Source organism: Monopterus albus, unplaced genomic scaffold (assembly GCF_001952655.1).
Source record: "Monopterus albus unplaced genomic scaffold, M_albus_1.0 scaffold60.1, whole genome shotgun sequence".
Taxonomy (NCBI): domain Eukaryota; kingdom Metazoa; phylum Chordata; class Actinopteri; order Synbranchiformes; family Synbranchidae; genus Monopterus; species Monopterus albus.
The window spans coordinates 1,508,556-1,522,477 of record NW_018127940.1 but is presented as its reverse complement, the minus strand read 5'-3'; the positions used below and the strand labels follow the sequence as shown (position 1 = coordinate 1,522,477).

At 38.5% G+C, this 13,922-nt stretch overlaps 1 protein-coding gene across 2 annotated transcripts in view; it reads right to left on the bottom strand.

Annotated features, from left to right (window-relative positions):
- LOC109961965 (neurexin-1a) overlaps positions 1-13,922 on the bottom strand; it is a 241,003-nt gene that overhangs the window by 159,344 nt on the left and 67,737 nt on the right. For both annotated transcript variants that reach the window (XR_002275197.1, XM_020603263.1), the window contains one exon: positions 2,290-2,591. Coding sequence is in view for 1 of the 2 variants with exons in the window: in XM_020603263.1 (XP_020458919.1) it covers positions 2,290-2,591 (302 nt within the window). In the remaining variant the exon portion in view is untranslated. The remainder of the gene's footprint in view (positions 1-2,289; positions 2,592-13,922) is intronic.

Genomic DNA, 13,922 nt, shown 5'->3' with positions numbered 1-13,922 from the left:
GAATGAAATTTGGGAATATATATAATGAAAGTCTGAATATATATATAATGAAAAGCTGAATATATTGAATGAATCTTGAGAATATATAATAAAAGTCTGAATATATATATAATGAAAAGCTGAATATATGGAATGAAACTTGAGAATATTGAATGAAAGACTAAAGTGGCTATTGCGACTATGCTTTAAGGCAGTTTGCAGACACCTGTGAGAGTACAACTTTTAGCATTAAGCTAGCGTTAAAGTTCTTTCTGTAACGTTGCTACCACTAGCCTGGTGGCTAGGAACAGTCTGGCTAGTAAGACTCGCTACATTTGGCTGTCCTCGATTAAACAGTGAATAAATTTCGTCATCAGTGGTACGATATTGGGTGGGGTTTATGGTATTATCTTGGGTGCTGCACGCATTCACCAGTGTGTTAATTATTTCTTCGTTATTTAGGATGGTTATTTAGACCCTATAGATCCAGTTGGAGGGATTTGTCTGTGCTCATTAACTTTAATTACAAAGGTGTAGCCGTAGGTTTATGCTTTGATGGTGTAAACTTTATCCATACTGTAGGTGGACTTCTTATCAGGTCTAATGCGTTAAAATGTTCTTATCCATTTAAATAATGGAAATAAGCTGTATTAATGATTTATTAATGATGAACACATGTCATATAAGTACTTTTTTACTTTACTGGGTAGGCCTTAGGTGCTTCCAAACATCCAGCATCATAGAAATGTTTTACTCTTAAGACCATTTTGGTTTAAAAAAACATAACAAATTATATGATCGAATATAAAATGTAGTGATGGGCAGATGAAGCTTCATGAAGCAATGAAGCCTTTCATCCAATTGGTTCAAGCTTCATTTGCTGTAGTAGGACATCTACTGGATGCAACAATATCAGTTGGCATGAATTTGAAGTGTGTGGCATTTTGCAGAAAGCCTGTGAATAAAACTGCCAGCAAAATAAAGAAGTATGCAAAACATGTGTATTGTAGTGATGGGTGAGGGTGGTTGGGGTTGGGGTATGGACAATGATTGTGCTTTTGTAACGTTGAGGTATGGCCAGTGATTATGGTTTAGGGGACACATCATTGGTTTTTATTTAAAATCATTGGTTTTTATTTAAAAACAACAGTTTTTTCCACTGTGGCAGGTCTTAGGCGATTTCTTTTTTTTGAAAATCCGAACCACTTCCTGAATCAGTCACGTGGTACAGCCGGGCAGCGAGGCTTCTGACGTCATCATTTTCAGCTCCTCCCCTAAATGACGCAAGCCTCGATACGCGCATCGCGGAAACGCCCCTTCCCCTACTCGGCACACGCTTCGAAGCCTCGATACGGAGCGTCACATCACTACTTGTGCCCCATTGTCTTCAGCCTCCTCCCCTCTGTCGCTTCTCCGGACCACGGACCTCCTCAACCCCGCACCATCTCCACCACGCAGGTCGATGCACAGTCTCCCATTAACTGCATGTACTAACTCTGTCTCCTCAGCAACCTTCCACCACGACCAGCCCAGGAGTGAGTCCCAGCGGCCGCAGCCCGGCCTTTCCCTCATCATTCCACCACTGACTGTTATTCACCTTCTGCGGCTCGACACCTGGTCCCACTTCAACCTGGTTATTCACTTGTAAAATATCGCTGTAAATAAACTGAGCACTACTTGCACTGAAATCAGCCACCTGGGTCCGTCCTTTTTTTGCTCGCTCACCTCTGTGTCCGAGCGGATCTAACAAATAATAGTTCTCAATAATTGTACCATCTTTACAAAAGTTTGGCATGTGGTCAGATATTTTTTGTGAATGAAAAATAAACCATAAACAATCAAATAAACCATGTTTCTTAAAGCTTATCAACACTGTTCCTGCTGCACAGACATTTTGACTTAAGTCATATTTTAAATTTATGTAAATACTGGAAACTGTGAAAAATGTAACTGCTTTTAAGGACATGTAAGTCATAGTAATAAACCATACATAAACCTAGAAGAGGTTGAAAACATTAAACTCAAATAAATGTCACATTTTGCATTTGTTGTCCAATGTCTGAATGAGTCTGAATGCTTTGGATTCCTCTTTAAAATCAACAATACTAACTTAATAGAGGTCTTGATTCACATCTAGATGCCCCTGCTCACTTGCGGTTCTGTTTTATGTCCACCATAAACCACCATGATTCAATTTAGCAATCTGATTACAATGCCTTAAACAAATAATATATTTTATGATGGTAATGATTTAAGTGCATTTGTTTTGATTCGTTTACTGAGTCTCTGCGTCACCCTCTGTACTGTTACCTGACGTAGATTCCTTGTTACTTTGACATCATGCCAATCATTGTCATTAAATTTTCCATTGACTGGCTCCACAAGAGCTTCAAAGGCTCCAGACCCCAAATTAATGACGAGTGAGACTGCCCCATTTTTCAGTGCCAGGTTGACGTAATCAGCTGATTTTCCCGTGTGCAGCATCAGTCCATTCCTCTGTAGGGTTTTGAATGACAACGTGATTTCATCACTGCTGCTTTGAATCGGGTTCAAGGACAAATCGTAGCAGAAGAACTCAGATCCTTTGAAGGTTGCAACATATTCTTCTTTTCCTGCAGAGACAAAGAAACAGAAATGTGTTGCATTAATATCACAGCCTCGTGGGTGCCTGTTCGAAAAAAAAAGTGAATGGGCCTCTAAAAAGTTTTGGAATACTGCTAAACCCACTGAAACTGGAGAGAGGTAGCAAGCTGAAATGTGATGGAAGGTATGTTTAGAGCACAGGTGTGTAAAGAGTAGCACTGCATCAGTTTATTATTCACCATACATTTGTAGAGTAATTACACAGACACTACTGGATTTCACATGTCAAACTAGGTTGAAGTCTCCCTTGTGCACAGTGATTATGTACTCCTTTACTGATGTACCATACAAATGAATGACTGCTCGGCTTTCCTTTTGTTTAATTTGTTACATGTTCTGTGTCTCTTATCTAATGTTACTGTCTTTTTCTGATCAAGGCTGGGTACTACAAGCACTTGCTGCTGCTGTGCATCAATGTGCAGTTGTTGACAGGCACATACACGTATCACATTCTGTTTGCAGACTTCACAGCACTTGCTGTAAACTGCCCATCAGTTCATCTGACCCAACACCAAATTCACACACAGTAATTATAGTCATGCACACATATAACAGTAAGAAATGAACGCACCTTACCAGCATATCACATAACAATGTGTCCTGCAGCACATCTAAATCAATTATGTGATATGCACTGTTGTTACCAATAAATTTAGTCTACACACACTTCTCTGCCAGCAGCACAGATGAATGCACAGAGCCATGGGCACACACTTAAAAACTAGACTAAAATTCAAACAATTAAAAGCAACATCAAACAATATAAAACTTGACACTGACCACAAGCTACACTAACACTGACAGAGATATTTTTTCACCTTTACACAGATAAAATGGACCACAGATGTCTGTTAGATAAATTACTTGTTAAATTTCTACACTTGGTTTTTATTTCTTTTTTTTGGAGGGGGGGGGTACCACATATAATGTGAGCACACATTAATAAATGACCTCAGCTGTGAAATTCAGAACACACATAGTCTCGACTGGACTACTGCGGCTGTGACTTAGTGGAAATGTGTACATTTCTTACATCAGACAATCCTGATATTTTTCTTCTTCTACAAATGACTCTGCTAAACCTAGAGCTGTACTGTGCATCTCCCCCATACTTCAAACGCCATCATTTATCAGGTTTCCTAACAATCTTCCAGAATACAACTGTTTAGAAAGCACAACTGGGACAGATTCACATGCACTGTCATATTCATCTCCCACCTTTAAAAACACTTAGATAATTCAACTACATATGCTTCTCAATGCATGCAAGCAAGTCAATATTCATCAGTCATCAGATATCCGCAGACTTGAAAAAGCAAAAATAACCTTGAGAAAACCCTTAAAACTGTTGTTATTATTAAATTTTAAAAATGGCACTGAGCATCAGTAGGTGATGCATGTGAACATCCATTAGAAAGCATTTAAAAACAGGTTTAGACAGATAACAAGCCATTAAATCCACTAGCAGAAAATAAACAACCAAAACACAAATGGACCAAAGCATTCAATTATCATAAATGGGGAGCACTACGCATTCATAATTGCCAAACACACACAGATGCACTAGCTCTCTCTGACACACACACACGCTTAGAATAGCATCCGGGCGGGCATGGATACAAGATAACAAATAAAAGGAGTTGCTGTCCACAACAATTTGTCACCTCATTGATTCCCCCTTAAAGGCACTGTAGTGCACCTCTGGGAAAACTACAAGGGGCTGTAATTGAAGTTGACTGGATCTCACCACTCTTTGGTCATTCCCTCAGTGTCTGAGCCCCCTGTCAGTAAAAATGAAAGCCCTCTACCCTCTTCACTAAACCCACCCATTCTCACTCCACATGCTCAGTGAGCACATAACAAACAGAGCCAATAGTTTGAGGTCATTCTCATTTCTTTCTCTACACATCCCTGGGCCTGCACAGTTAATTCGCCTAACCAATAGAGGATGAATTGTGTGTGTACAGCAGGGGCACTGTTAAAAATTTACAACACTTGGGGCTCAGCCCAGAGGCAGTTTCTGGACCAGGGGTGTACATCTCCTTAGAGAATTGTGTTTACATTCAAACGCTGGCAGTGTGGTTCACTTTGATGCAAACATTATGTAGGTGCAAATAAAGCAGAACAATGAGCATCGGTCTGCGCTCGGCTGCAGTAGGCTATATTTCAAAAAGGAAATGTGATAAATAAATAAAAAAAATCATTTAATTCAGTGTTATGCCCATTATTTGACTAAGAGATTTGAAGGGAATGAATATGAGAACACTAACTAACTAACTTGCTTGCATATATTAATACACAAGAGACATGTTTACATTGATTTTTATTGTGGTGTGACTCATCAAGCTTTAAAACATTTTGCTTTTGGAAGAATTTCACCCTCAAGCTCTGAGCCAAGTTAAGTGTCAGACCAATCACTCAGGCTTCCATCTGGTCACCAATGGCAGTCGGCTCTCCCACACATAGGTGAATCTGTTTAACTGTCTTTCCATATGTGATTAATAAGTCACTCAAACTATATTATGCAAGCTATCGTCTTTGTTTACTGTGGAGGCATATACCCTAGTTTTTAGCTTGTACAGTATACACATTCTCTACCACTTGTTTTGTAAGTCTATAGCCTATAGTAAGCTGCATGTAGGTGTTTTGGACCATCAGGGGCCAGAGAGACAAACAAGTTTACACAAAGGATTCCTTCAGCTTCCTGCTAACATAATAGCATACCACTTCCTCTTTAATAATTTAGTAGATTTAGTCTAGTATTTATTGTTTTCTATTGATGAACCCACTAAGAATGATCAAACTAGCTATAGCTCCAAAGCTTTTCCAGCATCCTGTAGCTTGTAGTCTTAGCTTTATAACCCATAACATTATTATTCTGGTTCAGTCTCACTGCTTTCATACATCTTATTTCTAGCCACAGCATGCAGCTATTTTGCAGGGAAAAGAGAAAAACAAAAACTGTGCATCACCAAAGTGCAGACAAACTAAATTGTAAACACGGTTGTGCACGTAACAGCTAATGAGTCAAATATGAGTTCTAAAAGACGAGTGACAGATATAGACTTATAGACAGACCTAACATGCATCCAAATGAACACTAATGCTCCAAAACACATGAGCAGCAACTTTGGCTAGATGTTTTGTACTTGTAATCAACATACAGCTTTAGAAGATAATATTGCTTAAACCTTAATACTTCAGCTTGAATGTCATGTATACAGTAAAATATTTTACATGCGCGTACCAAAAAGATGTTAGTGACTGACAGCACCCTCTACCAAACACAGTTGCAGATAGCTGGCCTACCATGGTGTGTAGCTTAATGCACACATACTGTATTTTTGAGCAGGATCTTGTTAAATACTGATTACTAAATCAAACCCCACCCTCTGAGGAATAAGCACATTCTGGAACTAAAATGTGACATTTTTGAAAAGTATCCCTTTTATACATATTCTTGAAAGGAATAATAACTTCCAACTGAGTTCACCTCATTATACTACAAAGAGAGTCCTGAATACTTTGTGCATCTAGTATATAATTTCTGAGATTTCAAAGGAAGACCATACAGCACATCTAGTGAGGTGTATGCCTGTACGTTCATCTCTTTCAGACACACAATCACAGCAGCCGTAGCAATCTGTAGTGTTAATATTTAAGTGCTGATGTGTCACACAGATGTGTCATCTTCCTACCACGAAAAAAGCTAATTGATCTTGAAGATCTTTTTTTCTCACTGTGTTCTCCTGGGTATCTGGGTGTGTCCCTGTCATTTCTTTGTCTACAGTCTACAGTCAATCAAACTATAGCAAGCAGCTGGCACCTTAACACCCTTGAGTCATGGCACTGACTGAGAATATGGATAAGAGGGCTTCTTCGGTCTTTTTCAGAAAACAGAGGACAGAAAAAGATATGAACAAAGTCAAAATTTAGCTCCTAGGGAAAAAACATAAATAGACACACAGGTGAAAACTTGTCACAATCTGTTGCTCGGAGTCATTCAAACCTTTTTCAAGCAAAAACAGAACATCTTTCTTTACCAACATCCACTTTACACCAACATTTTCAACAGTTGTAAAATCTACCTGTAGCAGAATACATTTTAAACAGCATGAGTCATTTCTTTTCCTAAATTCAAATGTGGAGAGATGTGGTCAATATAATGATGACCACCTCATCTCAGTTTACATCTGACTTCTGCCATATAAATAATTTTTAATCAATAGTATGTAATTCTTAGTGCCATTCAGGATCATTCTCTATGGTTAAAATGTATCTGTGGCTGTGGTGTAGAACAAACTAGCCATACTGATTCAAGTAATACAATTATTCCCCACGCAAATTAAATTTGTGTCACAAAAATTCAAAAAGGTATGGTGCTGCATGTGGACACTACAAACAGCAAGGTATACCACAGTGCAAACATAGAAAAAGCTGCATAAATGTCACCAAGGTACCATTTTTAAAAAATGCTTTAAAGAGCCATATATTACATTACTGTGTTCTACATTCCAAACGTTTAACACCTAGATATATGAGAACATGATTCTTGTCCCCATTTTTGTTGCTTGTGCCTTGCTCTTAAATCTCCATCACCAGAAAATTGAAATTGAACTACTTGAAATACATCATTTAATATTAAATATAGCATGCTTCCAGTGGCTGGAAAAGCCTGGCCGATCAGACAGCCCTGAGGCACTGATCATAACAGCACAAGAACAGGCACTAAGTGCCAGATCAATCTAAGAAGGGGTCTACCAAACCAGACAGAACCCCAGGTGCAGACTGTGCAGAGAGACCTCAGAGACACAGTGGAAAGATGTAAAATGCAGACAGGAACAGCATACACTGTACAACCAAGTGGCTGGCACTGTGCACAGAAATATCTGCACCAAGTATGGGCTAGACCCTCCCAGGTCCAGATGGTAGACTCCTCAGAAGGTTATGGAGAATAAAAGGGCTAAATTTATATAATACACAGGTTTCACTATTTGAGTTGAATTACTGAAATAAATGGACTTTTCCACAATATTCTAATTTATTGAGCTGCACCTGTAGCAGTTCCAAGCGCCATCAAGAAGGAGTTTGAGAAGCTGGAGAAGTACCAGGGCCGGAAAGAGGAACTGGAGAGGATATGGAAGGTGAAGGCCAAAGTGGTGCCAGTGGTGGCAGGAGCACTTGGAGCTGTGGCTCCTAAACTGAAAGAGTGGCTTTAACAAATCAGAGCTCTCTGTCCAGAAGATTGCAGTGCTAAGTGCAGCTAAGATACTGCGCAGAACCCTCAAACTCTCAAGCTTGTGGTAGAGGACCCTAGGTTGTGAAAGATACACACTGCTTGTAGGTTAAAGAAGGTAATAATAAATCAACATCATCAGCTTCATCACACCTGTTATAGCCCTGCTGATAATTCAAAGCTGGTATTCATAAAGTTGTTATCAATATTTGTTTACCATGACCCACATGGTAATTCATGAGTGTCTTAAGTGTCACCACACAAGTCTTGTGCTTCCAAAGTACCCTTTAACACTCAGTTAATAGAATCTGAGTATGTGGAACCAAATTGCTCATTTATCATGAAACACCAAGGGGGCACAAACTGGAGCATATGTACAACAGTGTCAGCGTGTGACCGAGCGACCAGGAGGCTCCTCATCAGTCACTTTGTTATGACACTAATCTGACATCTGCTACTCTATGACTTCTTTTTAAATTAGCCTGCACCCAGGGGAGCATACTGCCTGTCAACATTTAAATCATGAGAGAGACTTGGTAGGATATGAGAAAAAATACCGCTTTGGTTTTAATTGCCATTATTCAAATCTGTGACATTTTTGATCAGATGATGTAATACATTTGTGAAAATGGCTAAAGAACCTAAAGAAGACACAATGAAGAATGACAGACATTGATGAAAAATGATTAATCAACTGAAATACAAACACATTATTGCGAACATTTGAAGTTGCTTAAACCATGTTAGATATACGGCATAAATAGCATTAATAATTCCAACAATAGGATTGTGCTCTAGTAGTAGCAGAGACAGAACACAGGATGACACATAGTGGGACCAAGTGGGACCCATTGCTATTTTAAGGGGCTGGGTAGAGAGTATTATACCTGTAGGCATGACTAAAACAGACACAGTAATTATTGTGCCTATCTCCAGCAGTGTCATCTTGTTCGTGACAGTCCCCAGAATTAGCTGATGAAACTCGACGTCACTGTTTCCCTGTCAAAGAGATCACCAACACTCACCTTCCTCAGACCAATAAATACCTTTCTTCCATTCTCAGTAACAAGCTGAAGTAAAAGGTCCTTTTTTTCCAGAGGAGGTTTACAGTTCTAGAAAAACAGTAAGATTCACTGGGGATTTTTAAGGACTAGATGCTAGATAAATAAAATTGGACACTAAAGCCAGAGTGGATACCAAAGTTATTTAATCATCTGTGCTCTGTTCCCATTCACTCTCTGTTTCCTTGCTTGATTGGCAGCCTATTTAAAATGATATAGAAGTCAGTGTCTGGCAACCAATTAAAATGATGGAAGTTGGCATCATGATGCCAACCTAAGCCTCCTACGTTATGACAGATGTAAGAGTTTCTGAAGTGCTGCATTCTTTGAAAACATATTACATGATTATCATGTCTCAGACTGCTCTGCACGTCAGGCAGGCATTCCCAACGCATTTATTGTTGCATGTCATATCAATTTTTATTTATCAGTCATTCAATTTTTTTATATATTTGCAGTAAAACATTAAATCTGTGAACCTGATGGTTTTTGTTGGTGATCATGTTGACAGAGCAGCAGTAATAGGAGCTGAGCAAGCTGCAATTAGCTGCATTAAATGTATCCAGGCATTAGCTGAAAGAGTCACAATGTGTAGATGTGTGTGTGCATACACATACTAAGTTCTGTCAGACACCATACTGCGCCAGCTTCAAGTACAGTGTCATTTAGATTCACAGTATGAAGGATGTCTTGCTGTGTTCAGAATAGCCCCCCCCATACCCTAACACCAGTTTGCAGATAAACGTTGTTCACTGAGACATTTATTCATAATTGGCTTTGCCATTTAGCTTGTCTTTAAGGTTAAAAGCACTCAAGTCATTCAAGATGTGTATCCGCTGCATTTGTTTGCTTACATATGTGTACATAGACTGTGAGTGAGAGTGCATCGCAGCGATTGACTTTTGTTGACTTTTGTTGGCTATACTGTATACGACTTTTTATAATGATACTTCATTTAATTATAAAAGTGTATTATCATTATCATTAAGTATTCTTTTTTGTATTTGAAAAAATGTCCTTGCAAGCAAATAAAGTATTCCTAAAGTGTTTGTTGTTGTTGCTTTTTTTTTGTTTGTGTTTCATTTAAAGATATAGTTTGTGTTTCATCATATCCTCACTGGATTTCTGTCATCCTGCACCCTGAACCATGCATATACTAACCAATAACTGAATCATACTTCAAGAAGACCAGCCTGCAGTTTTTCAGAACTACCTTCAATGGCAGTTAATCCCAAATCTGCTAAATTTGAGTGTATGGTAACATGCTGCTTTAAAATAAAAATAAAAAACTGTTTGTGTCTCAGGGTGTTTAGTCTTGTAAATTACGGTAGCTACATATTCCACAGCATTTACATTTTCACACAGAGCAATCACCACACTAAATGATTGCTGCCAAGAGTATCACAGATAGCACTGTGTTTATCATCTGGTGAGAGGGACTGTAGGTAGAAGGCATCCTTTTACTTTCTCCATAAAGTTAGATGCAGTTACCAGGGTGAAATCTGCCTCATGAGATGCTTTCCTAGTAGTTACTACAGTTCAGTGTTATTTATTTAGTAACAATTATGATATCAGTACTATAAGTGGCAATATTAAGACGATGATTATGTTGATGATAATAATGTTTTTATTACTGTGGCGTGCACAGTACTTAGACTCTCGCTTTGAAATCAAGTGGAAACAATGCCGATGTATTAAAACCTGCCCTTCCTCAAATGGCCACTTGAGGCTGGATCCAAAAGCGAATTAGTCTCCACATACCGCTGTGTTCAAATGGCCAACTTTACAGCAGAAAAAAAACAATTTTGATCTCAATAGCTAATTTCACTTTCCACTATACAGGGATTTATATAACTCGCCCATTAAAATTATATTGAAAGTAAAAATCACATATAATTAAGGGCGCACCTGCTTTGAGTGACAGGTGGAAGGGTCCCACCACAGGTGGCTGGCTGCTAGCTGTCTACTGAGCTACACTCATGCTCTACACTTTGTGCATTTTTGATTTTCAAAACCACTCTACAGAAAAACAGGGGCTGACATCACAGTGGGCTTGTCTATCTTTTATATACAATGTTTGAAATATACAAATGTATAAGTTTATATTTATAACACATAGCTGGTGCAATTTTGCCATATAGGGGAGCAAAGCAAAGTCAGAACTAAATATTACCTTACAGTTGTTGCTGACATAAAGCAGAGCTATGTTTACAACACCTGAAATTAGAAGGAAGGTCGGAGGTGCTGTACATCCAGTTATTTATAGTCCAACTATATATATGTATATGAGCATTCTTTAATCTTAAAGTATGATAATTTGATGCCTTATAGCATTTGAAAAAGAATATGACTTCAAGATGATGTAATTTCTAAAGTACAAAATAGCACTTTAGGGGTTGATAGGTTTGATAGGTTTAAGAGGTGGTGGGAACGAGACCATAAAGTCTAATAAAATGTAATACTAACAAAGTCATTTTAGTGTGTATCAGCCAGATTATACACAGTCCATGTCAGTTCACTTTAATTGGCAGTGTGTTACTCAGGTGCGCAGGCAACCATCCTCTGGGATCAGCTCCCACAGGGATACAAAAACCACCTCATCCACAGCTGTAAATGGCATTGCTACATTGATGATGCATACACCTGCGCACATAATCATGCATGCATGAAAACAAAATATACAACAAACCGATGTGGGTGCATGCACAACACACTACAGAAAAAGACACACACCAAAGAATTTGTTTTCCTGAATACTTTTGACACATAAACTGAAGGAAATTCTAATAACAATACAGACTCCTGCCCTAACCATCAGACATTGCAATGCCCTCATATAAGAAAGGCAGACAGCTTACAAAACAAGGTGTAATGTGCAGACTCACTAGCCACATTAATCTGCATGTCAGAGAAAATATTTAATTTTATTGAAACTGACCAGACTGCAATAACGTCTCAATTTCTCTGCCATGCTTTAGACAGCCAGTGCCATTGAAAATGTAATTATGCAGAACGAGCTCAGCCCACATGAATCACAATATCACATGACATTTTTTTTACAACAAAATAAGATAAATGATGACATATGTGAGTGTCTACACTTTTGACGTTCTGCTGAAAAGGCTCAGAGAGCTTCAGCAGAAGGTTTGCAAGAAACATGAAGAAGGCTTCCTGTTTAAACCTATAGGAGATCAAAGTCAAGATCAAATATATGTCTGAGATAAAAATGGGCAGACATTTATAGCTGGCAACTGGGTCATTAAAGTAGATCTTCTGGTGCACTTCCCCACCAGCAAAAGTGTTTCTGTGGAGTGGGTTTAACAAATACCTCCAAAAGCAGTATCTTGAGGGCTTAATGATGGTGGCAAGAGACAAGGTAGTCAATCTCTTGATGATACACAGGCGCCTCTTTTTATCCCATGAACCAAGTGGGAAAAGATAAAAGCATGCAAGCATCTCTATTTCTTCAAGACCCAACAACAGGTAAGTCAGTCTAACAAGGCATCAAAATAAAAGCTAGATACTGGAAAGATAAACACTCATAGACAGCCAAATATGCATCAAACAACCAGTGAATGAATACCGTACACATATTACCACACTTCCAGCTGCAAGGCTCTCATTTGCTCTCAGTCCATTACAGGATCACAACTGCTTTACAGTGAAGAGGCAGTGTAATGTACTGAATACTAATCTGCAAAGTCCAGTCTATTTCTACAGAGTCCAAAAGATAATAATTGTAAGTCTTGGGGAGATGAGGATCAATATCCTCATCAAAAGAAGCAGGAGCATTGTGATATTAATGTCTTGTTATGGCTTCACTTAATTATACATAAATTTAAAGAGCAGGAGACTATAAATATATTTTTGCTCCTATAAGAAATGTACAATGTAATGCAGCTATCAACGCTAATTTATCATACCTGATCACTGTCAGTGATTAGTTACTATTAGCAGCAATGAACTGCATGAACGGGTGTGTAGTAACATTTGACAGTAGCTCAAAATTTGACTGGGCAAATTTGAAATGTGCTAGCAGCAATAAATCTTTGCCATATGCATCTTAACAAGCTGCTCAATTAGGATATAACCTTGTCAAGGTTGCCAGCACAGACCTAAAATGTGCACTGCAAGAGAGCAGCAGAGGTTACCATCCACTTTTGATTACTGGGGCAGGAGAAGCAGTGGCTGACTATAAATGACTGTCATTTGGCACATGTCTAACTTGGGCCGCACACATGGAGAGAGTCCTCACACAAAAGCAAAGTCAGGAGGCGCCGAGGCATGTCATTGCACAGAAATAATTCATGTGCTAATTACATCGCAAGTGTATCTCAGGATGATTTCTGTGCAGAGCTGCCCTTGCCTTCGTGGGTCTCAGTGCTGAGATCCACTCAGCATCTGACACAGCATGAATCCTTAATATTGAGGAGACACATTGGAAAAGACACTTTCTTATCCTTATCCTTCACTGCCCGAACAATGCATACATCAACTTAAGTGTTTAGCCACACAGCTTCAGTATGCCCTTGGGTGGACTGTTTATTGCACAAGCAAGGAATTACACTTCTATTAACTGCCATTTGACTAATTGTTTGTGTTCAGTTTAATTCATCTGGTGTTTTAACACTTTGGTGGTGGTCATATTTTAGATCTATAGTATACCATATGCCTTTATTGCTTACTGTAATATAAAATGAAACACAAAGTCAATATTACTTTAAATATATATTTCTTTGTCAAATATTCACCGCTATCAACAGAGAAAGCAGCAGGAAAAAACAAAAAACAAAAACAAAACAAAACAAAAAAACAGCAATGCATTTGCTCTGCAAAAGATTTCTACCAAATATTTACTGCAGAGTTGTGTGTCAGTTGCACTTGCTTCAATAAAAGTTTAACTACTTAATCAGCTGTGGCAGAGACACTTACTGGTGTATTTTATGAGCTGTCAAAAATAATTATGCCAGATAATTTGGAAAGTCATTATCATCTGTGTCACT